The sequence below is a fragment of the Electrophorus electricus genome, chromosome 2 (genome assembly GCF_013358815.1).
Source record: "Electrophorus electricus isolate fEleEle1 chromosome 2, fEleEle1.pri, whole genome shotgun sequence".
Lineage (NCBI taxonomy): Eukaryota > Metazoa > Chordata > Actinopteri > Gymnotiformes > Gymnotidae > Electrophorus > Electrophorus electricus.
The window spans coordinates 20,545,920-20,570,192 of record NC_049536.1 but is presented as its reverse complement, the minus strand read 5'-3'; the positions used below and the strand labels follow the sequence as shown (position 1 = coordinate 20,570,192).

The window sequence follows — 24,273 nt, the reverse complement described above, 5'->3', positions numbered from 1 at the left end:
GTTTCGGCGTACTGGGATGAGGCCAGAGTTTAACTGTTATAGCTCTGCACAAGTAACAGGAGATATGCATAATTGCCACTAGATTACAATAAAACCAAAATCAGAAAACCGACACCTACGCACAAACTAGTAAAATCCTTAGAATTTTCATGATACTGTCCTGAAATGTTTTCAACATAGTTGTCTCGAATGCTGAATGGTTTTAAACGCGGATTTCAAGCTCTGCTGGTTTCAAGCTCTGCTGCAGTGCTGAGGCAATAAAGATGATGAAACTTTAACTTTCCTCTTTAACTTTCACTTCCGATAGGAAAATTGAAAAGGTGCGGCTGTCGCTGTGAGAAGCGTGTCGCAGTACTTGAACAGGTGGAATTTCATTGCGTCACCAACAGGAAATCCATACATGGATAAAAGACAACTCCGTTTAGGCTTAATGGTAAGTCCCTTAATCAAGCGTCACGCTGCGTATAAATACTGAACTTAGAAGAAGACTTCTGAGAATGTTTGAATGTTACAGTGACCTAGCTTATCAGCAGGTGGTCGTGAACAACATGTCAGCAGTATTCAGGTAGGCTAAACGGTGCCGACTGCGACTGATGTACCTTTTTACTGAACGTCAGTATCTATATGCACATTCTAGAGGCGTCGAATCGCAGCCGTCTATGCGCGCTTGGATTTCTAGTATCATTCCCTTATAAAGATAGACATGGAAATGACGCCGATTAGATTGCTGGTAGTCCTATGCTGAAAGTTGACGCTCTCTGTCGTTTCGCAGCATCGCAAAGCCTCAGTTTGGTCACTGGCTTCTAGAGCAGGTGAAGGGCGGCCAGTACGAGGGACTGTACATGACCGGCACGCACACATTCCGAATCCCATGGAAGCACAACTCAAGGAAGGACTGCGGCGACAAGGACAACAAAATATTCCGAGTAAGTAGACTGACTTGCTTCTTCCTTCGAGCGTCCGTGCAGGACGTCAGAGGGCTCTAATGCTGTCTTTTTCTGGTGTAGGAATGGGCAGTAGTTAGTGGTAAGATCAACGAATATCCCAATGACAAGGCAAAGTGGAAGACCAATTTCCGATGCGCGCTCCACAGTCTCAAACAGTTCGAGATGACAGAGGATAACTCCAAAGACGAAGAGAATCCCCATAAAATATATCGCATCATCGGGGCGCAAAGTAAGATACATCTGCTGTGCCTAACCTACCTAAACATTTTAGAAGAAACCATAAGCCATTGTCCTTTAAGGAGTTGAAGGACCTGTCAATTTTCCCCCGTAGACCAGGAGAGTCAGAATACTATGTACAACTCGGCAGACGGACAGTTAGAGGCAATGGAGGTACGTTTCCATAACACTGATCATCCGTAAAATGCATAGATAAAACTCTGCACACGTGTTGAAGCAAATGATTGATATAATTCGTACATTCCACACTGGATAATATTATTATTACATTATATTGTTTTCATACGCACACACATTCTCCGGAGTACACGGGGGGGGGGGGGGGAGAATATGACGGTGCTTATTGTACTATAAAATGTACTATGACACAACTGAGTTTCAGCACAGGAGACAAATAAAGTTGTTAAGCCATTAATCCTGTTTTTCTACAGCATGATGACTTGTTAAGTCACTTGGGCACTTTACATCTCAATCAACCACAAACAGGTATTTCCCTACTAATATTTCTTTTCCATAGTATAATTATTCCACCAAATAACATATATTTTTAGGGTACTGCTTAGAATGTAGTTCTAGAAGTATAAAAGATTAATGATGCAGCAATCCACAGTAACACCTTGCTGTTTTAACTTTCATTCTGTTTTTCCATTTTTATTTACAGACGTTCAACCTTGGCCAGTCTATCCACCGCAAGTTCTGGCAGGTCCAAGCAACAACTTTGCAGCATCCCTACCTGCTGGCCACCAGCACTGCCTGCAGAATAACAGCCTGCTTGCAGTACCCGTACTAATACCGGAGCCCTACACTACAGGTATGTACAAGTCAATAGGTCGTTCAATGCAATTCCTTTTTATGAGCCAGGAGTCATTTGCTTAATGTATCATATTCCCAGAATAACTTGTAACCATTGTGCCCCTATAATAGTTACCAAAGCACTAACTCTGTCTTTGTCCATGTCTCTTCTCAGTGTACCCGCTGGAGAACCTGCCCTGCCCTTATGAGTTGGACATCTCAATTTACTACAGGAGATCCGAGGTGCTGAGGGAGCGGCGCTTGGCTCCATGCATTCAGCTGCACTACCAGTGTGACCAGTCGGAGCTGAGGGGGGAGTCCGTTCCCTTCCCCAGCACAGAGTGCCTAGTGGACCACAAACAGATCCAGTACACTAAGCGCATCCTGGACAGCATTCAGAGAGGTCTGCTGCTGGACGTGAACTTGCTGGGCATCCACGGCTTCCGCCAGGACAAGTGCAGCGTGTTCGTCAGCACCGCGGACCCGGCCGAGGTCCAGAGGCCGGAGCTGAGGAAGCTGCCGCAGAACTGCAAGGAGCTGCTCTTCAGCTTCGAGAAGTACATAAAAGGTAAGAGGGCAGAGAAAGCAGAACCGAACCACGTCTTAATGGCGCCGCGTGTAAAGCTGCTGGAGCGTCTATAAAAAAAAGTACTGAGTATTGTGATCGCTGCTGCTCTTAGACTTCTGAGTCCACCATCCCACACCTGTATTAGTGGAATACCTCCTGATGCTACTCATGTAATGTCATGTGCATACCTTATATACGTATATATAGATACATACTGCTCCTGTGACTGCTATTTCTATTTGTTGTAAGAACTCTAGTTGCTATTGAAATTTTATTTCTAGGATGTCCATCTGTAACACCAACCCCGCCTATATTTTATTTATCCATGTCTCCTGTGCAATATTTATGATACTGTTACACAGCAATTTCCCTCAGGATCATAAGCGTTATAGCATTTTTTATCTGCAGCACTTTGCAGATGTACTGGACATCATTGTAATAAAAGAGGTATTTTTGTAGGTCTGGGCACTGAGTAAGAAACCCTAATGTAACGTCTAGGAATTAGAACACAGAATAGAGGCCTTTGTGGGTCTCTGGGTGCAGAGCAAAGTCTTTGATGCAGGTGGTTTCAAGGTCTCCATGCAAGCCTAAGGCACATAATTCCCATGAGAAATAACTTCATTAGTATCGGGAAATATCAGTTTTTAAAAGAGTTGAAAGCCTTTCTGAAAGATCTGTGGCTAAGCAGGGTTTATCTTAGCACCAAGGTCGGGGTGAGGCTGACCTACAACTTCAACTTGCAGATTCTTGGTGGTGTGAGTTAAGGTTACTTGTTGGGATAATATTTACTTAAACAGTATTGGATTCCAATTTGCATAATGATCGGTAACTATCATATTATTGGATCTCAGTTTGAATATATTGAATAATGTATGGATTAGATATAATGGGGGAGCTTTCAAACATTAGTGTGTAAAAGAAGGTGGGGTGATTACATAATGACTCCTGAAAACTAAAAGATTTTTGATAGTTAGTCATTCTTAGGAGGATGCCTTGTTAACGTTGACCTGCAATAAAGAACAGGACCAGCTATCTTCTTCAACTAATCCTCAAGTCTGCATCTTTATTCATAAATAAAGTAGAAATTATTCCAGCACAGAGGAATTTAGGAACAACATGGCCTTGCTTATTGACATTGTTTCAAACTAACAAATGCTAAAATGCTTTAGTTTCATACATGCTTATCAGTGTAGTTTTGTGACATTTGTACCTCTGCCTCTCAGATCTCATGGATTTTAAAGAGAACAGGTGTGGACCTCCTAACTACACAATCTATTTGTGCTTTGGGGAGAAATTCCCTGATGGAAAGCCACTGGAGAAAAAACTAATTCTTGTAAAGGTAAAAAAGCTAATTGTGCCTTTTTTGACTTTGTTTTTGTTTTCTGCCAAGCCAAGGACTCAATTTATCCCCTTCTTTCTTGTAGATTGTGCCTCTGATCTGCCACGAGCTGTACAAGAGAGCCCAGATGGAGGGAGCGTCATCGCTGCAAAACGACAACATCAGCCTGCAGATCTCCCACAACAGTCTGTTCGACCTGATCGAAGCCACCTTCTGTCTGCCTACAGCTGACTGAAGCGCCTAGCACGTCCGCCTTAGCTCTGCACGCTGGCTGCGCAGCTTTCACTGGAATGAATGGATTTTAAATGATTGTGTATATAATGTTAGGATGGGAAAACTGTAACAATGATGTAAGATGTAACAATTGTGAGTGAAACTTTTGTTTTTCTCAGTCATGCATTTAGCTGTCCATTCAAAGAAATGCCGTCATGAATCTGAACTTGGAAAACTCTAAGCTCTAGCAAAGAGCATGTTACAAGACTTTTTTCCAGTGAGAAATAAAGTGAGAAAACTCTAATTATTTAATTTATACCATTTGCAGTCTTGATCATGTTGCATCCTATGGAATTTTATAAGAAATCAGTAGTTTTCTCATTCACTTTTGCTAATAAGGACCTAACATGGTTCAGGTTTTATCTTCTAGTGAAGAATGTCCCTTGCTCTGCCTATAGAGCTACTTTTTATACCTTTTTGTATGTTACTTTAAAAAGTCTCTTTTGTGGGGGGGGGGGGGGGTTTGGGGGGGGGGTTTCTCCAACTTCATGTATTTAAATAAAATTATTCTTGTTAAACCTACGTTTGATTTACTATATGCAAATGTACATTTACTATATTTATTATATGCAAATATAGATAAAGAATTTTCACTTTTATTAAATAAATGCCTAAAGAAAAAGTATTTACAAAACAGAGTGGATTCTCCAGTTCTCACTGAGAATCAAGTACAATTCAAGAATAAGACAGCACATACTACACATGTAGATTTCAACGGGCTGCCTTAGGCTACGAAGGAGAAATTTATCTCCTGAGATTTTGTATTCCTCATGCACTACCAGGATAGATGCAATTTAGACTTAGTTATAGCGAGTCACATTTTGCCTTGTGAGAAAGAAAAGATAACTAACTTATGTAATTATTTTTTACATATCTAAATACTGATGCAAAATGAAATCAAAGAAAATAATAAAACACACTGATGATTGATGCTTTTACATAGACAGAATTAACTCTTGATCCAAGTTGAAGGAAAGGCCAAACATGGTCCACTCCTACTTATCAGGGGTGATCCCAAACACCACCACTCTTTTCAGAGTGTACATCTTTATATTCTCACACACTTAAAAGCGCCAAACTATATGCCCACAAAAGAAAAAAAACAAAAAAATCAAATCCAAAACAAATTGGCAAACCATTTTCATATTCAGCAGAAATTTACTGGCAAAAACATTTAGTAAGAATCTGTTTCTATGCAGTTTAACAGAGGACATATTTGAAAACTGTGGCTGTTAAATATGTACTGTATGGCTTATGGATTAAACAAAACAAAAAGATTATTCTGCTGTTTAAAGTTGCCTTACAGTTCTGTCATGATACAATTTTCAATTAGTAGACAAACACACCATGTATATAAAGTTAGATCTCTTTTACATTTTTCTTTTTACTCTGAAAATAAAATTATTTTAAAAGTAATGAGGGGGGGGGGGGGCATTAAAGGGACAATACCACCAGTTTAAAGCATCTTCTTACAACCTTACAAACACTGGACAATTGAACAAGTTCTCAGCAGAATTTCAGTTGGAATTTCCAGTGTCTATTTAGCCCCACAGAATCCCATGATTCATTAAATGATACTTCTCAGACCTAATAACAGCATTATAGGTGGAGGATTTGATATGTATTTGCAGTTACCAACAGGCCAGTACAAATTAAGCTCATATCACATCTGGATCCTCAGTTAGAACTTGGTTTTATGATAAGTACATACATCAGTACTAATTTCTTATTTTCAAACAATTTTCTTTTCACAAGTCTATAGTACACACCAACACAGAATGTTACATTGGACTTTGTGTGTGTGTAACCATGACAGATGTCAAGTACTGCTATTCTGCTACTGAACAGGGCTGATTTTCAAATGCAAAGGATTTAATTACATCAGTACAAATATGTGCCAAAAAACACGAGAAACAAAGTGGAGTGGCTTCAGTGGTCTACCAGTCTTGAAATGTTGCTTGACAACCATGTTTACCAAAAATGTTGAAGGAAAAAAAAAAATGCTCCTGTCATTATTATAGAACTAGCAAGCTAAAAATTATGAATATATCGTCTGTACCAGTGGCATACAAGTATGCTGATCTGTATGTTGAGCTCAACTGTACATCTGGAGTACGCCCCTACCATTGTAAAATATTTTTTCCTCCAACCCAATACAGTGTTTTTGTAAGGAGCTAAACCGAGACAAAAATCCAAACAGAAGTAAAACAATTAATTGAACAACTGAATTCACAATTGCTTTAGCCCTTGTAGTTCCCAGCAAGTTTTGAGAGGAGTTGGACTAACAAAGTTGTTGCATTGAGCAGACTGGATGTGTGCTTAAGGGCCACACCCTTAAGTCATTAGCCTGAAGATTCAGAGGTTTTGGGCACTTCAGCAGTCTGCCTCTGTCCAGAGTCCTCCCCTTTGCGATGCTTCCTGGCGTGTTTGTACTTATCCACATATGCTTTGACCAGGTTAGCTACTTTCACTGGGTTAATTTCACCACTCTTACTGTGACACACCTAGTGTGCAAAAGGAAAGAGCATGAAACCAAACATTGGTTAAAAAAATTCAGTATTGGGCAGACTGAACCACTTGTACCTTAGAGAGGGGAGAGAATGTGAAATTGCATACCAATGAAAACAATCTATTCTAGGCTTTTTCTGAGCCAGTTCCACTCTCCCCACCTAGAGGGGCTTGCCTGGCAGATTCTAAAACAGGAACACATTCTCTTACCTTCTGAACAGCCTTCCGCAATATTTCTTTGTACTCCTCCTTTGTTATGTCCCTTTTCTGATAAAAGGGTTTGATGGCCAGCTTTACCTCCTCTATTGCCCGCTCCTGCATGTGAAGTTTCTTCATGTACTGCATGTATGAAAGGACCATTCACGAGGTTACAGACTACATTTGGTAGCCTATATTTTAGGAGTTCTGGTAGATGGTTTGAGGATGTTCAGGTAACTTAGGAACAACTTTATGTCTATTGCCCTAATCTATTCCTAACCATTAACCTTAATGCTCAATGTAAATCCTAAATTTAACCATAACCCTAATCAAGATGAATAATCCTACTGTAGATTTATTGTACATTCTAAAGTGTAAAAATGAAATAATTTAATGAAATATTAAACATTGTAGACCAGGAGTTTTGCATCTAGTCTAAATTCCTCATTCATCTTTTACATCCTCCCCCTCCCCCACCCCCCCCATTTTACAGTCAAGGCAGATTCCTGGGATTAGAATAAACCTGGGGTTATTTCCATGGCTCATTCCATAGTAACCAAAAGGATCCAGAATCTTTAATAATGTAGGAGTGCATTGCATAAAAATGACTGACACCGTGGATTCAGTCGGGACTATGATTACATTCCGCCTCCGCTTGTCAAACTAGTAGTTTGTAGTTTTTCCCCCATTTAAAAATGCATGAGGTAACTTCTGTGATGAACCAGAGCCAGTATCCTCTGCCGAGTCTAAAATGTCTTTGTAAAAATAAAAAAAATAAAAAACAGAAAAACTTGCTTGACATCAGTTTTAAATATCTGCTTAAAGTCTGCCTACGCACCTTGTCTTTGTGATGGAGATCCTGTAAGAGATCTTTTCGATGGGATTTGGATCCTCCCTGGGCTGGGGGATTAAGGCTTGCAGATGATGGTTTGGGCGCCACTGGGTTAAGGACTGCCTCCTTGGGAAAAGAATAAACGGGGGGGTGGGGTGTGATTAGGTGCTGAGATCGATATACTTAATGTGTTTAACGTGCTTAACTGAATTGTCCATCATGGATATACCCTTAAGAAGTTCCACACAATGACTGCTCCAAAGCAAGCAAGGATTACTTTACATCACAATTACAATCTCTGCCTCAATTAAAGCATGTCTGAAGCATAATAAAAATACCTGTAATTATAAATACCACTGTTTACCAAATGAGTGCTCAAGCAGAACAGTAAAGGCAATGCTTAAGTCTGATGGGCATTCCTGTTAGGGTAGTCCATGCTCCTGACCGTCCCATGTGTGGCACAGACTGGCACAGTGTGCTTCACCTGTACCAATAACCATCACTGGTCATAGTAACTGAAATAACAACTATGAAGACTGAAGATTATCGCTAATATACACTATCATGAAACATGGTCAGCACACATATTGCTATGCTTTAATACTTCAAAAAACAAGAATTTTGCTTTGAAAAAGCCTGTTGCAAAGTCTAAAAACCAGCAGCCTTCCAAGATTCCAATAACATTGGGCCTTGGCGCTTCACATCAAGTTTAATAAACATGGACACGCTAAATCTAAAGTGCATTTGAACACTGCAGAGGTGTTCAAAATTAATAGTCTTTGTAAAAAACTTTCCTCAAAGGCAGCCATGTCTTATTGCTGGTTACAGTTTCCCAGCATTAGGGTTACTTTCATTTACCAGGAAAGCACTGCAAGGCTGCTTTCAGATTCAGTCATGTGGCCTGTACTGGTCTCTGCCAAGTGCATGTGGAATTCTTTCACAATAATAGGACATGCTGCCACCCGGTGGTTGTCACCAGCCATCACACATCTTCTAGTTTTGTGCAGCTCCTGTGCTCTGAGCCAGAGACAGAAGGAAGAGGACAGCACCGTACCTGCCCAAAGCTTTGTGTGGTGGAGGACAACGCAGCCTTGCGGGATCCTTCCTGCTTCAGTTTTAGTTTAAATAGTGCAAGTTCTAAAAGTGACACAGAAGAAAAGGCTGTGTTAACGCTATTAATAGCATAATGTATTATTAGATTAATGTTTTTGGGATGCCTTTCCTACCAAGTTAGCAAAAGCTTTGCATGTGTGTAAAGTGTATTTCTGTTGAATATTACATCAGCTGCAAATTTTGCATTCCATCACACAAATATTCATGCATCTTTCTATGGAAGGTAAAAAAGGACAATTATTTTAAAAGTACTTCATACACACAATGACTTTCTATGAGACCAGCAATTATCAGTTATCACTTTTTGCACTAGTCTTAACTTTGTCCACACATCTTGCATAAAATAAATTACTCATCAAGATGTAAATGATTAGTGATTTGAACTAGAACCATAAACTCCTAACTGCCAACTCCTAACCATAGAACTCATTTCAACTATGTTAGCCAAAAATTGGGCAAATTGGGCAAAATCTCTCTTTTTTTTGGCAATGCAATATCTAAATATGTCTAATCCAAAATATCTAATACAAAGTCTACTAGTGTACAGAAAACACTATACTGTGAAGTTGTGTGATCCCCACAGACCATAAAGACCAATCTCTAATCTAGCATATGCAAGGCAAATGAAGGATCACTCACTGCTCATCTTTTCTGGCTGAGGCTCCTCTGGTTCTTGGATGTTCCAGGTAACTCGTTTGCCCTGTGATTTGGCCTTGGTGCCTGCCATGACTAATACTGGCTCCATCTCTTGTTTAGACCCTGCCGTCTCTTCCTGTATAGTAGGCTGGGGCTCTTCAGTGCCTGTGGTATTAGTTACTGGAGCCTCCTTCATCTCCTTCTTAATAAAGTCTAAGTTGTCAATCAAGTAGTCCACATTGATATCGTCATCTGAAGAGTCCACATGTTCTTGCTTCACTGGGTATGGATGTTGGAAAGGTTCTATTTCCATCTCCTTACTTGCCACTTCAGGCAAACTCATCAATTCACCATCAGTCTCATTTTTAAAGTCCAAAGGAGCAGGGTCAGATGGGTTCAAATTGATGACTAGAGGACCATCACTGCAACAGTGGTCCTCATCATCATCATCCCAAAACTGCTCTACCTTAAACTGTTTTGATGGTTCTAAAATATCATTAGTACTTTTTTCATCTTGTTGTGCTGTGTAACTAGCCTGATCTCCCTGTATGGTTTCCATAAAACTGACATCAGTGAATTCTTGGCATTTTTTCATGATAGGTGATGCAGGTAGTTTTTCCTTTTTAATTTCTTCAGGATTCTTCAATTTGTCACAACATTTAGAATACTGCTCCTCTGTTTTTATATCCTTCAGTATCAGAGACTCTTTAACCTTGCTAATTGGGAAGACCTCTTCTTGTTTGATATCTTCTGGTTTGGTTTCATGGGGTTTATCTGATATACTGATCAATGGAATCTCTTCTGTGATTTCTTCCTGCTTCTTGCACTCTTCAGTTAAGGCTAAATACCAAGGACTACTGGGTTTAGATTCCTTTTCAATTGATACAACTGATAGAGTAGTCTCACAATCATTGCCTACAGTGTCTTTTTCCTTCTCCAGTGAGAGTAAAATGTCATTAGAACTGCGATATGGCTCCTTTGACTCCATAGAAGTAGATTCTAAAGTTTTTTGGATGTTCCGTTCTTTGTGGCGAGAAACCTCTGATATATCCGCTGTCTGTCGCCGATCTCTGGATGTAGCTCTAGAATATATCCTTTTTGAGCTCATCTCATCCGAATCCCCTGGTTCTGAGGAAGACATACATGAAGATGGCCACTCTCTCCTCTCTCGGGACCTTGATCTAGATCTAGATCTAGAGCGAGAACGCCTTCTTTCTTTGGATTTCTTCTGGCAATCTTTCCCCCTGCTGTCACACTGCTCATGGCTCTCGCGTTTACCTTTTCTCCTCCTTGAGCTCTCTCTGCTGCTGGAACGAGTCAAGCGCCTCCCGTCTCGTGAATGTGAATGCCTTCGCTCTTTAGATCTCGAGCGGCAATGCTTTCTTTCGTTGGATCGCGAGCGAGATCGTCTGTGGCTTGGAGATCTTAAGCTTTTGCGCTTTCTATCTTCTGATTGCAAGTGTTTTTTAACCTTATGACAGCTTTCAGAGTCTCTGGATTGGAGAGGTGACTGCCTCCCTTCCTCTGACTTGGATTGTGGTAATCTTGTTTCTTTCTCCTTGCTCTTGCTGCATAAATCAGAGATGCTAGGTACTGATAGCACTTCATCACATAACCCATTATCTTTGGGGACATGGGACTCAGCTAAAGGCTTAGATTTCACAGGAAATGTGAAATCGCCTGGTTCAGCATCTGGTTCAGTTTTCAACTCTACCTTGATCTTCTTGTCACCTCGATGACTGGAGGTTGAACTTGATCCAGAGTGACTCCCAGATTTTGGCGACAGTATTTCAGGAGATACACTCCTCTCTGCATCAGAGATCACAGGACTTCTGCTGGACGCTGTAACAGCAAGGCTAGTAGACTGCATTTGTCCAGTGGATGACTGGTGGGAAGGCCATGGCCATGGGTCATCCTTGGGAAAAAATGTTTCCTCTTTAACTTCCACACATTTTCCAGAACTTTCTTCTTCCTCAGGTGAATCCAGGTCCATGGGATCAGTTTTAATTTGATGTTGAGCACTTTCATTTTGTCCCACAGTTGGCAGCATGATCGTGGCACTTTGGCAATTTGCCTCATGGCGGTCATTCTCAGATTCACCTTCTGAGGAATCAGATCCTGTGGGATTAAAAGGATCATAAACCTCACTCTTCAAAGAGGTCTTTTTTGCCTGGGAATGGGATGACAGCAGCAGTCGTTTGTCCTTTTGGTTTTTCTTTAAGGAATCCTCTCCTTTTGCAGATATGGCTGGCTCGGGTGCAGAAAGCCGGCGAGAATGCCACGAGTTCCCGCTGGTGCTAATACGGAAACTGATGGAAGAAGAAGAGGATGGCCAAAGATTTGATGAAACACTGGCAGATGTTGAAGGAGTGGAGAATGAATTGGAGAACGAGGCAGAAGGGCCTGATCTAGCTGGCCTTTGTCTCTGGCTGTCTACGGACCTATTTTGCTGACTTGTACTTGCCCCCTGCTGGTCAACAGACTGCTGCCTGCCTTTGTCACCTGCTAAGCTTGACAAAGACGATTCCGGTAGGTTGCTGCTGTGGCTCCTGCTATGTCCATTTTCTCTTTTAATCTTTGGTATCCTTGGGAGCACAGACACATCCACCCATACCGATTTAGGTGGAGGTTTCTTTGCAGGGGCTTGTTGAGTGGTACTTTCTCCTTCCCCACGGTGAGTGTCATATGCATTGCTCATAACCCTTGTAGGGTGTTGGCCTCTGACTCCACAGATGCCCCACTGACAGTGGCCAGTTCCAGCAGGGTTTGAGTGCATAAGTCTCTGGGGGGGTGGCATTTGAAAACATGGGTGGACAGACAGAGGTGCACAGGGTGATGTGGGCACTGGTGATGCTGGACAGGGGTGTGGGGAGGAGTGTGATGATGAAGGACCGGATGAGGGTGCAGACTCTCTGCTCAACTGGAATATACTTGTTCCAGTGGAGGGCGAATGCCCCATCTCTCCTAAATTGGGAACACCACTCCTTGGAGAAGACAAGCATACTGAAACAAAAAGAAAAGTCAAACTCAGGACCCAAAACGGCTCTTGCACAGCAGATCTGCAAAGAGATATACAACAATCAGCCTCAACATTAAAACCACCTGGGTATTATTATATAGGTCCCACTTGTGCCTTGAAAACAATTCCAGAAAACTCCACATATGCTTAAATCAGAGTGTTTTGGGGAATTTGGACACCAAGTCAAAGCCTTTGTCAAGTTCCTCAACCCATTCCTGAATAATCTTAGTCATGAAGGGCTGTTCTTGGTCTGTAAAAACATTCAAATACATGGTGCATGTCAAAGTAACATCCACATGAATGACAGGACCCAAGTTTTCCAAGCAGAACATCGCCCAGAGCATCACATTGCCTCTGCCAGCTTGCTTTCTTCCCATACTGCATTTTGGTGCCTTCTCTTCCCTATGCAAGCGAAACACACACACTTGGCCATCCACATGGCATGATTAGTCATCCCAGATAACCTTCTTCTATTGTTCCATGGTCCAGTGCTGATGCTCATGTGCCCACTGTAGACGCTTTCGGCAGTGGACAGGGGTCAGCATGGGCACTCCATCTGGTGTGCAACTAGGTAGCCCCATATACAATAAGATATGATACACTGACTGTGCATTCTGACACCTTTCTATCATAATCGGGATTTTTCTTCAGCAAGTAGCTACAGTAGCTCTTCCGTGGAATCAGAACAGACAAGCTAGCCGTTGCTCCCCATGTGCATCAATGTGCCATTGACAGTTTTCCGGTTGTTCCTTGGACCGCTTTTGGTGGATACTAACCACTGTATACCAGGAACACCCAACAAGACCTGCCATTCTGGAGCTCAGATCCAGTTCACAAGCCTTCACAATTTTGCCTTTTTTAAAAGGTGCTCAAATCCTTATGCTTGTTCATTTTTCCTGCTTCCAAAACATCGCCTTCAAGAGCTGACTTCTCACGTGCTGCCTAATAAATCCCACCCCTTGTAACAAGATAATCGATATAATGACATAATTGATGTAATGAGATAATCAAATGTTATCCATTTTACCTGTCAGTGGTTGTAATGCTGTGGCTGATCGGTATATATTATGATTACAGTCAGTATTAAAAAGGGCAAATATATATATGAATCGTGTTTCATTTTTAAGTGTAATGTGTACTTCTGCTCTAATGCAGTTTATGTACAATCTGTTTCAACACTAACATTCTTCCTGAGTGAAACAAATAACAAAGCAAAGCAAACTTGCAGCCAAGAGCTCATGGCTTACCCGGTTTTGCGGCTTTGAGAGAGCCGTCTCTGTTGATGACCACGTCGGAGCTGTCCATGAGCAGCAGGCTCTGTCCGCTGAGGATGGTGCCCAGCAGGTCAGGCAAAGCTGCAGGCTCGGCCACCTCTTCTACCAGGGGGATACCGTGTCCTCTCCCGCTAACCAGCCAGATAAGCCAACCAGAGTCACACATCAACCAAACACGCACACACCTCTAGAGAGCAGATTTCACATCCTAAAGTGTATCCAGCATTTTTGATAAAAAAATACACAGAGAGAACATGTTAAATGTACTGTGTCAGTCATAACACTGTGGTTAATCATTTCCATGTACTGATATCATAACTTAAATTTAAGAACTACACAACTGATAACAGAAGCACTCATAGACCTCAGTCGGGTCCATGGGGAAATACATCACTGCTGTCTTCTCACAGATAAAGGCCCAGGTAACCTAATGAAATACTGCAGTGTTTGAAAATAACCTCCTCTTGTCAGAGGCATTTGCATGAGCGCTGCAGTGAGAGTGCATGGGGCGACCCCTCACCCAGCCAGGCCAGCAGATATGGGTCTTGCCACAGGCTGGTGTGAGCGCAGCGCCGACTGTGACAAACCCCGGCGCTTAGCCTGCAGCAAAGAGGCCAGAGCCGGTGCTTGCTCCATCTCTTCATCCCTGAGAACCACACACAAATAAAAGGCACCTAATAATAATATACAGTAAATGTCAACTCTACACACATGAAAACAAAACTCTAAAAGCAGTGAAAAAAATACATAATAGTAAAAATATCGAAGATGAATGACCTCTGATAACTGTCTCAATATGACAACTGTTAACCTTGATTAAGGTTACAATAACATTGTCAAACTGACCTGTCATCAAATGGGTCGAGGTCGAAGGGGTCACCGTAAATGGAGAGGGAAGCGGCCCCAATGTCTGCTCTCATGCTGCCCAGCGTTTGCTCGGAGGGCCGATACACAGAGGGGATGGAAGAGCTTCGGGCAGGCTTCCGGATGCCTAGGTTCCGTGCGATGCGGCCGCGGGCCGTGACCTCCTTCACCACCTGGGAGGACAGTCTTCTTCATGAAGCTAATCACTACAGTGGTTCATATTAATCGGCATGTTCGGCCCCGCAGCTTGGACTGGGGGTAAAACTAAAGGGGGGCACTGTGGAGCAGAAGATCGAACTGGATGACATGATCCATCCTGCTCAGGCGCAATGACAGACAGCTCTTCTGCTGTTCCCAACCTCTCCTACAGTGTTCTTAGAAAACCTCATCCATTTACATTCATCATGGTTTAAATGCTGATTCAGCTGGGGGGGGGGGGGGGGGGGGGGGGGTTGACATGTATTTTTATGCAGGACAAATCCCAGGGAAATTTCAAATGCTACAGAAAGTGCTAATGTGTGAAGTAGGCCACTACGTACCATTTTTTTTCTCGATTTTGCCCTCCTGTGCTTACGCTTGCGTCTCTTCGTTCCCGTGCTTGGAGCTTTACTTCCAGCAGCTTTCCCTTCTTTTTTGGTTCTCTTCCTTTTAACTGTATTAAAATATTACATATTCTGATATACAGCAAGAGGACTAACTACAGTAAACAGAGAGAATGTCAACATTTCAACTACTGCTGACCTAGTACTGTGTGCAGCGACAAAGATGCATTTATCTCTCTACACACTAATCACTAATCACTGATGACAGCAAACGGGGACGGGCGATGTCACTGTTCACGAGTCGTAGCCGCTACCTGTCCTGCGTCTCCTGTGGGATCGTGGGCGCGGCGTCAGATCGCGCACGTACACAGCTGTGTTGAGCCCAGCCACCACAGCATCGATGGTCTCGTCGAGCCAGGTGGACTGCGTCCAGTAGTGGGGAGCAAGCTGGCACACAGCAGCAAAAACAGCACAGCCGTCATTCAGCACGCCTTACAAACATATGCAGAAATAGCCCTGGCAGACACAATGCACTCAGTAAACACTTAGGATGTCTATTACTAAACAGCTTGATTAATGTGACGGTGACACGGTCATACACACTGACACAAGTCAAACACTAACCAAATAATGCAAATGAATCTGTCAGTGGTAATTCAATCAGATTCCAAACAGGCAAGATTAATAATCTGATGTCCACCATTATTAACGCACTACATTGTTTCTTAAAGCTTTTTAAACTTAAAATTAGATGTGGTCAGCAAGTTTTCAAAGGGCTGTTTCACTGAACATAAAGCAACTTTGACACCCCTCCTATAATAACCAACCAGGAGATGGTTTCCTGAACGCATCACAGCATAAGCAACATCGTTAAGACAGTAGTCTCCCTAAGTGTTCATAATGCTTTTATGAGGACCATCTATTATTAGTTATCCCTGTAAACCCACAGCTATAGAACATTAGAATAGCCAGGCAACAGCAGCATGCAAACCTGGGCAGCAGTGCGTGCCTGTGTGATGCGGTGTCGGTTGACGTTGGCGCGGACCCTCTCGCTGTGCTGCGTGCGTGCAATGGCCCGGGTGGGCCTCGGGCCTGCCGGCCGAGAGTGGCTAGTTGTGGGAAGAGTGCTGCTCTCATGCTCGCGCAACCGTTCACCCCCTGCAACAGGATGAAAGATCTTTCTAAAAGTGAGGTGGTTAAGTGAGTCTGAACAACAGTTTTCTATAGTTCTAGGCACATACATGACTTGTAACATGTTAGAAATAGTTTTGTTGCATTTTTTTTTTTTTTACTTGTGTTGTGGTTGTTTGCCGCACATTCTGGGCAAAACCACTCTTCAACAGGTACAGCATTCAAGGGTGGTGTCAAGCACTCCATGTGATACCTATAATAGAAGAGAGAGAGCGTAGAGAGGTCTTTAAAAAAAAAAAACAAAAAAAAAACCTCACTCACTACAGCACTTTCCAGAACATGGTTGTTTCAATAGGCTGAATCTGTTGCTGAATGACAACATTTTAACCTGTCCTCTGACATTAGTTCTTATTCAAACAAAACAACAAACAAAAACAACAAACCGCAGCTAGAAACTGACTGACCCAGCATCACATCCATCACAGAGCAGCAGCCGATCCTCGCGGTCGGTACCCCCGCACACCTCACAGCTGGTCTGCTCCAGATCCACATCCAGCTGCCCTTCTTGGCCAGGCTTTATGGGTTTCTGAACTGTAATCTATACACAAACACACAGACAGACAGCATTTCTGTATATTCAAAGACGTCAAAGATCACTGTAAGAACTACGGTACCCAGTGCTGCTTTTCTTTAAGGTCACCAAAGGTATTCTGGCCATAATCATTTCAGCTACATACTGTTTTCTGGACTTTTCCTCCATAGCATTTTCTCAGCAGGATAGTAGTGAAGGCAAGCCGGTCCACGGGACATGAGTTGGCATTCTAATGACAAAAGAAAAGAAGGAAATTGAACATGCTGACCATTCAGACTATGATAATGAACATCGTGACCAATCTCATGGTCCACCAAGGGTACGAGCATGAAACCTCCTGAGAACTGAAAGTTTTGTCCAGGTGATGATACAAGAAGCTGCTTATTAACTGCACCTGAAGACTAGGTAGCTAGTTCTAGCTTTGATCCTGGGCTCATCCTACACCCTACAATCTTATAATGCATTATAATCCAGCTCTGTAGTGCTAACCTTGGCCCACTCCAGAATGCAGTCCAAACAAAAGTAGTGTTCACAGCTCTCAGGCGTTGCTACCGGTTGCTCATGGAACGAGTTGAGGCAAATGGGGCATTTGTCCGCATCCTCATCTGAACTCAAGCCAGCCAGGTGAGTAGGTGCACTCCCCACTGCCTCCTGTTGGTCCTTCTCAGCATCTTCACCTAGCAAGCACAGTATAAAGATGGAATAAAACACCCATAACTGAAAATATGAATATTTTTTCGATAATATACATTGCCATTGTTATATTGTGGAGAGCAAAAGTTATTACTGTCATTTTGATAATTTAACAACAAAATGCAAAACAGCACTTCATTGAAATGACACGTTCATACGTTCACTGGCATCGTCCTCATCCTCTTCACCATCCTCATCTTCTCCACCCAGGGAGTCATGATCATCTTCCTCACTGTCTGTTGCTCCTTCCTGTGAGTGTTCAGTATCTTCTGAATTGTCTTCAGAGTGACAGATATATTAGATCAGGGAAGGAATAAGCTATGAGGCCATGCATCCCAGAATGATGACTGAATAATCAGTAGGCTGTACACACCTTCATCAGAGATGATGGATGCAGCAGGTCTTTTGCCCTTTCCATGGGAAACATTCTTATTGATCAGCTCATCCTGACTGTCCTCTTCCTCCATGACTCCTGTGTATTTCAGTTCTGAACTAATGAACAGAAATAAGACGCTATAAAAATAGAATTATATAACGACAAACAACTCATGATCGCTTCAATTAATCTGTATTTAAAAGCATGAATCTTTGGTGAAAATTCCATAAAATCTTCCACTGATTTCGCTTGTAGCGACATTTGCGGCTTCAGTGCGACGCCGTCATTTCTATTTGCATCTTATTGTGGACACAGCAAACAAACAGTTGTTCATTTCCATTTATCTTAGCCTACGTTGGACAGTTATAAAGACATTCTTATGTTCTTTTCCATAAAGTAACTAACAATGACAAAAGTCTCATTTTACACAAGTCCGAACAACGGCCGGGATAACAACATCCCCGCTGGTATTTGGAAGGTATCTTAGCTAACGCGAAAGTGACAAGCTAGCTAGCTAAGCTACAAACAAAAGCATGACCCAACTCACATTAGCAATCTTTCTTGACATTATCATTAAATATGGGATTTCATGCTTTTCAGCTTTCCACACGTTTCAGCTATGCAGAGACTACATGCGCTGAGATTTACTTAGCTATCAAAAACGGGAGGGTATAATGAAGGATAGTTAGCTAGCTCGCCCTACTCTCTGGCTAATTTTAACTCATCTGCTATGCTTGCTATAATTAATGACTCGGCCGCTGTTAGTTGCACTCCAACTGAACCGCGGTCGTTTAAGACATTAGTGTGCTCATTTCTGACTGCATTGGGAATTTATAAGTGTAAGTCATATGCACCTACCCTGAACGGATATGTATGACATTATTTGCACTTTGTAGTCCAGCCCGTTCGGGTTTTGAGTGACGCTACCGGCTGGAGAAAGCGACGGAAATGGCCGAAAGCACTCAGATCACTGTCACACTCTTAAAGCAACAGTAACGGCTATTGTGCTTTATTTGCATTTTTATTCTGTAACTTTCTATAGACATATATTCTACCAAAAGTATGCTTCATTATATTAGTCTAATTACTGGGCTTGTCAAATCTGTTCTGAGAGCAGCACTGTAACCTCAGTAACATCTCACAACAGACTGCAACCGCAATTGATCAGTGTTGGGCAGCAGCTGCCTAATTTACCAATACCTAATTTACCAATTTCCAAGCAGATTGAGGTAATTTTCCGATCTTACTTTAGAAAATGTACCATTTTAGCATTATTATACATTATTTAGAACAGCCCCAAAAGCTAATTGTGAAATTCTGTCAGATTCAAATGAATGTTCTTTTATATTTATGTATTAACCACTGTGATAGTTTTATTGTATTTTCAATAGGAAGGGGTTTTTTTTTTAAATAGTCCTCCCACTTAGTTGACCAAAAAGAATTTAACAATAAGATTTTCATTTGTTTCTTATTTATTATTGTCATTAGTACATGCAGAACAGAGTTACCAAAAGGTCTAAATTTTGAGCTATGACTTTTGGAGACTATTTAAGTTGTGCCTAAACATGCAGACGGAAGAAGTGCCAATGCCAGTAAGTCAGGCCATGTTGAGGCTGAAAAGTGACCATAAATCTATCTGAGCCATAGCCATCCCATTAGATGTATTAAAATGAAGTGTGTGGTAATTTGTTAAGTAGCAAGAGTGCACTAGTGGGTTTAGCATTCACAAACAACCTGGGAAACCATAGAACTCCCTGGTAAGAAATGGCTGAGAAATATGTTCAATCATACTTTCAATAATAAAGAGTAACTATTAAACTGGAAAGAACAAACAAACCACTATTCAGGAAGTAGAAATTTGCCTAAGATTGCCATAAAGAGAAGTACATAACAGCATGACTTCAGAGGGTTTGCCCCAGGATGCCAACCGCTGCAAGGCTTTAGACCAGAAAGGCCAGGTAGCAGTGTGTTATGGTACATGAAAATCTTGTAGAGTTATGGGACAATGGCCTCGTGACATATGAGAGGAAGCTTAACCTGCACCAGAATGATGGGAAGAGGAAAATATCTAGAAAAAAATGTTCATATTCCGAAGTGAACCATGTCCTGTGCGAAACATGGTGGCATGAGCATGCATGATCTTCACTGGAATGGTCACACTTTGTGCATGTAATGCCTGACAGTAGAATAAATGTGTCCTGAAACATCAGATCTGATCCAACTACATGTCAGAAAAATCAGTGGAAATTGTTTCACATTGAAGCATGACAAGTAGTATGTCTCAAAACATACTACTAAATCTGATATGGCACTTTTAAAGGCCAGAAGGTGGAATTGCCTTTAATGATAAAATTGTTCAAACAACCTGAACCTCTCACAATATTATTATATGTCTGTGCCAAGGTGTCAAGTGGTAGTGGCAGTGATAGTTCAGTGGTTAAGGTTCTTGACTTGTAATTGGAAGGTTGCTTGTTCAAGATGCCACTGTTGGGCCCCTGAGCAAAGCCCTTAACCCTCAATTGCTCAAGTTGCACTCAGTCATAATTGTAAGTTGCTTTGGTTAAAAGTGTCAGCAAAATGCTGTAAATGATCAATCAACTTTTGATCAGATGTTCTTTGTGTCCAACTGTACATAGACCATAAGCTAAGGTCCTCTGCAAGAGGTATGCTCACTGGCATGATTGTATTAAGGACACCTTTTTCAAAATCCCCTTGTACAAAATGGCTTTTGTTACACACCCTGAAATGGGGGGAGGAAAAGTGCCAGACCTCCAATATAGATGTCATTCTGAATGTACACCCTGACAGTCCTTCTTTTATTTTATCCAATGTCTTGGAGCAGAGCCAAAATAAGTCAGCTATAACGACGAAAGCATGCACCCTCTCAGTGACACATAAAGTGTACTTATATTACCAGAAATTATTAATCATCTAATGACAAGTCAGACTGTTACACCCATTGAGATTTGCAGTACACTGTATACTGACTTACTAGAAATGTAACACACACTAGACTTGTAATAAAGTCAGTATCCCAAAAAGTACAAACTGAAGAACTGTCTTATCATTAATTAAATTCCAACATATTTAGGTATCTGTATAAAATTTACTGGATATGAAAAATGTACAGTAAAGTGTTCCTTTAGTTAATTCCTTATAATTCTGTTCATTTAGGCCATAGAAGGCTTACGTTTAATATCAAGCTATCACGTTTTCATTTATTGCGTTTGTTAAAAATATTTCGCTCTGTGCTCTAGCTTTTAACAAGTATTTTTACAATTTCGCAATCCAATCCAAGACCCTATTCTTACTGAGTAAACTGTCTGCTTGGGTTTATTTGATAAGGCTATAAGGCCTTTCAGAAACAGACGGGGTTTTTTTGTTTGTTTTGTTTTGGTTTGGGGGGGGGGGGGGGGGGGAATGGCGTCCTCGCGCCATCACACTCTCTCTCTCTCTCTCTCTCTCTCTCTCTCTCTCGCTCTACTATCATGCTGCATCCTTGCTACGTGCACATTTACACTGGCTTCATGGCAACAGGGTACACAAGCGAACAGAGTCCAACCACTTTTTACGGCGGGTAGGGTATTCGTTTATAAAAGTCACAAAATCATTTAACATTGGTCTCCTATTCTAACGCTACGTTAGACCCCCCATTCTAAATTCAAATGGCAACTGAACGTGCTATAAAGTCACAGAAAAACTGTCAACAGCAGGAAATAGACGATGCGATAATGGTTCATTCCCAAAGTAAGACGTGCAAAACCGAACGCACCGCACCCCAACTATAACTCAGACAAAATCCACCAAACACGTTCGTGATACAACGTACGCCCCCTGAAGTCTGCCATTCGATGATTTTGTGTGAGGGGCGGTATTTATCCAATAAATATAAGTTGCTGCTGGCTGACTATTATGCCAGTAAAACCTGATTTGCATAAGCAGGTCAGGTTGCAGATGCAGAGGAGTGGGCAGGGTTGGGATAGCGCAAGTGAACTGAACTTCTGCGCTGGTCTTCAGAACCATGCTCAAAATGTTACTTCATTAAGAAACGTGTTAATTTGAAGAAACGATTGCTGTGTTCCTTTAATTTTAATGGGGCGGTCCACCTGGTAATTGGATTCATTATATTACCTTCGATTGAGGCCATTTGATGGAAAACTTGAGCGGTGAGTAAATGGGTTACAGTATAAATATCAGAAATATATTTTATTATTATATGTCTGTGCTATGTATACAAACATTACAGTAGAAAATGTTATATATTCGTATAACTGTGATTTATATTTTCCCTACATTCTCGGGATTATTTTTAATGATCAGCTAAAAATAGAGGTGCACTAATTATTTAACCATATAAATGTTGCCACTTTGTAGAGTGGCCTCTTTTTAAAGACACTTCGATAAAACACGAGTTAACTAAGACCAAACAGTGTTAAAACCGACAGTTTGGTTTGTTTACCCCGCAAATCTAATCTTATTCTTTGATTTCACATGCAGGCCAAACCTGTACTGGTTTAAATAAATCCCTATGCTTTAAATATTTAAGGTTGAAATGTTACCCAACAAATTGATTTATATTTAACCTCGTAACTGAGTAATATCGGCGACAATGGTGGTTTATTGTGTTTTTGTTTTGTCTTTGTTTTGTTTTTAAATTTAGTATTAATCAATGCTTCTCATAATTACTTTGATCTATTGTTTCCTATAGCATCGTGCGGCGCGTTTCTCAACATGTCAGATTTCTGAATGCAGGTAAGCCACTGACTAACGCACATTGCGCCTATTCTCGATTCCACTGTGCGTGTGACAGCGGCTAACCAGCTCTTGGATGTGTCTCTGAGTTGAGCAGTCGTGGGAATGCCCTTCGGAAGACTACTTCATATGTCGCGCTGAACGGGTATAGCCCTTTATTGGATGTTTTCCTTCGCCATTGTGGTAGTAGAGCCTACGTGCCAGATGTCACAGTAAAGAACTTTCCAAGTACCATAGATTTTTCATGAATACCAAGCGCTACGGAATCTTGACTGAACTCTGATATCGAGTTTTGATATGTAATGCAAACCCGTCTTTATGCGGGCACTTGTATTTTAATGTTGTTGTATTTTCTTTACACGCTACTTACGTGTTTGACCCCTCTTTCAACCTCTTAAACTTTTCAAGTTAGTGTTATTTGAACCAGTTTGTGATTGGAAATACCCAAATGGTGAGCACACTATAATAGCGCTATTTTGAGGACACTTTTAAAAGCTCAAATGTGCACTGTACATGTCAAAATTAAAATTTATTTTATGTAGATTGAATGGTTTTGCTTCTTTTTTCCTACTTTAAATATGGAAATGTTTTTACACAATTTCTCATTTTTATGAACATTACTAGTGACATCACACCCATAAGTAAAAATCACCCTTGTCCGTAGTTTTGTCCAGCACATGCTACATTCACTTTTCTCATGCATGATGTCCTGCGGAAGCAAGGTTTTCAGCGTGTGTGCGTGATGGACACAAATGTTTATACTATGAATGGCTTTGAGCCACAAAAGGGCATTTCAAAAGTTTACGGCGTGACCATATTCACGGAAAATACTTGAGCCTGTTAACCTCTCTGTGTAAGAATGCGTCATCATTCTTATAAGTATTAAGAGGAAGGCGTGAGGAATATTGTGGCTTGCCCCTCCTTTTTATCCTATATACATTTCTAATGTCACCTATTGCCCACTGGACAGTGTGAATGCTGCTTGCTGTGTCCCAGAACCTCCATGTTTCAGACTGACAGGTGCTAAAGCTGTTGGAAATCCCTGATGTTATTAATATAATCTGATTTCACATAATTAATTTTGATATTCAAACAGACAATCCAATACTGAACAGCTTGCACACATTAGTGTAACCAAGCTGGTCTTAATGATAATACTACCATGGGTTTGATGCTGTTGCATGCTCAAATCATTTGGAAGGAAAATGGTATATTCTCCTAATGTTAAACCTGTTTGTGCAAAACTGCCATAGGTAAAAAGTGAAAACAAGGAATAGTGTGTGTGTGTGTGTCACTGTAACTCAGGCTGTATAATTAGAGTCGTGTAATGGCAAGTGAATGTTGTGTGTGTTCTGATGGAAACATACAATATTTTGTAGCTGTGTTTCGTAAACATGAATGCACAGTCTTCCATGTGAACAAGATGAGTACTTCCTCTACCATTGGGGAAAGCTTTTTTTTTTTTTTAATATAGCTGCAGTACATATTATAAAACGTATTAAGATTATTTCTTGTGCTACTTCTCATTCTTTAGTGATAAAAATAGTAAATTGTGTTTTAATACTGAGGTTTAAAATAAATACATAA

General features: G+C 41.3%; 2 protein-coding genes and 1 long non-coding RNA gene across 6 annotated transcripts; 2 read left to right on the top strand and 1 right to left on the bottom strand.

The window, feature by feature from the left end:
* The first annotated feature begins 369 nt into the window (after positions 1–369).
* On the top strand, positions 370–4,412 carry irf7 (interferon regulatory factor 7). Of its 2 annotated transcripts, none has more exons than XM_035534163.1 (9): positions 370–433; positions 773–926; positions 1,008–1,176; positions 1,279–1,337; positions 1,616–1,670; positions 1,846–1,995; positions 2,152–2,544; positions 3,768–3,883; positions 3,969–4,412. In XM_035534163.1, the coding sequence occupies exons 2-9, from the start codon at positions 843–845 to the stop codon at positions 4,116–4,118; spliced, it is 1,176 nt and encodes a 391-aa protein (XP_035390056.1). In that variant the 5' UTR covers positions 370–433; positions 773–842; the 3' UTR covers positions 4,119–4,412. The 2 variants fall into 2 exon arrangements, with proteins under 2 accessions (XP_035390056.1, XP_026872213.2); XM_027016412.2 differs by lacking the exon at positions 370–433 and adding an exon at positions 465–565.
* Positions 4,413–4,732: 320 nt separating this feature from the next.
* phrf1 (PHD and ring finger domains 1) lies at positions 4,733–18,878 on the bottom strand. 3 transcript variants are annotated; one of them, XM_027016402.2, is made up of 18 exons: positions 18,793–18,878; positions 17,932–18,050; positions 17,717–17,836; positions 17,355–17,542; positions 17,011–17,094; positions 16,738–16,871; positions 16,435–16,526; positions 16,134–16,300; positions 15,457–15,589; positions 15,140–15,252; positions 14,583–14,773; positions 14,257–14,382; positions 13,710–13,867; positions 9,447–12,446; positions 8,749–8,831; positions 7,701–7,820; positions 6,875–7,003; positions 4,733–6,660 (listed from the first exon to the last, which is right to left on the bottom strand). In XM_027016402.2, the coding sequence occupies exons 2-18, from the start codon at positions 18,023–18,025 to the stop codon at positions 6,499–6,501; spliced, it is 5,094 nt and encodes a 1,697-aa protein (XP_026872203.2). In that variant the 5' UTR covers positions 18,026–18,050; positions 18,793–18,878; the 3' UTR covers positions 4,733–6,498. The 3 variants fall into 3 exon arrangements, with proteins under 3 accessions (XP_026872203.2, XP_026872204.2, XP_035379396.1); XM_027016403.2 differs by having other exon boundaries at positions 16,152–16,300; XM_035523503.1 differs by lacking the exon at positions 18,793–18,878 and adding an exon at positions 18,482–18,587.
* A 3,012-nt stretch (positions 18,879–21,890) lies between these two features.
* LOC113581326 lies at positions 21,891–23,229 on the top strand. The gene is made up of 2 exons (XR_003411057.2): positions 21,891–22,100; positions 22,643–23,229. It is a non-coding gene; the product is annotated as an uncharacterized LOC113581326 (long non-coding RNA).
* The last annotated feature ends 1,044 nt before the right edge of the window (positions 23,230–24,273 follow it).

What these genes read in the sequence shown, in the direction of transcription:
- phrf1 (XM_027016402.2), bottom strand. Translation starts at nt 18,025, where the DNA reads ATGGAGGAAGAGGACAGTCAGGATGAGCTGATCAATAAGAATGTTTCC. An exon ending in GAGGAAAAGTCCAGAAAACA is followed by an intron (nt 16,872 to 17,010) that starts GTATGTAGCTGA and finishes GTTTGTGTATAG; the next exon opens with ATTACAGTTCAGAAACCCAT. An exon ending in CCACACAAAGCTTTGGGCAG is followed by an intron (nt 7,821 to 8,748) that starts GTACGGTGCTGT and finishes TCTTTTCCCAAG; the next exon opens with GAGGCAGTCCTTAACCCAGT.
- irf7 (XM_027016412.2), top strand. Translation starts at nt 498, where the DNA reads ATGTTTGAATGTTACAGTGACCTAGCTTATCAGCAGGTGGTCGTGAAC. An exon ending in ACCGGAGCCCTACACTACAG is followed by an intron (nt 1,996 to 2,151) that starts GTATGTACAAGT and finishes GTCTCTTCTCAG; the next exon opens with TGTACCCGCTGGAGAACCTG. An exon ending in AAAAACTAATTCTTGTAAAG is followed by an intron (nt 3,884 to 3,968) that starts GTAAAAAAGCTA and finishes TCTTTCTTGTAG; the next exon opens with ATTGTGCCTCTGATCTGCCA.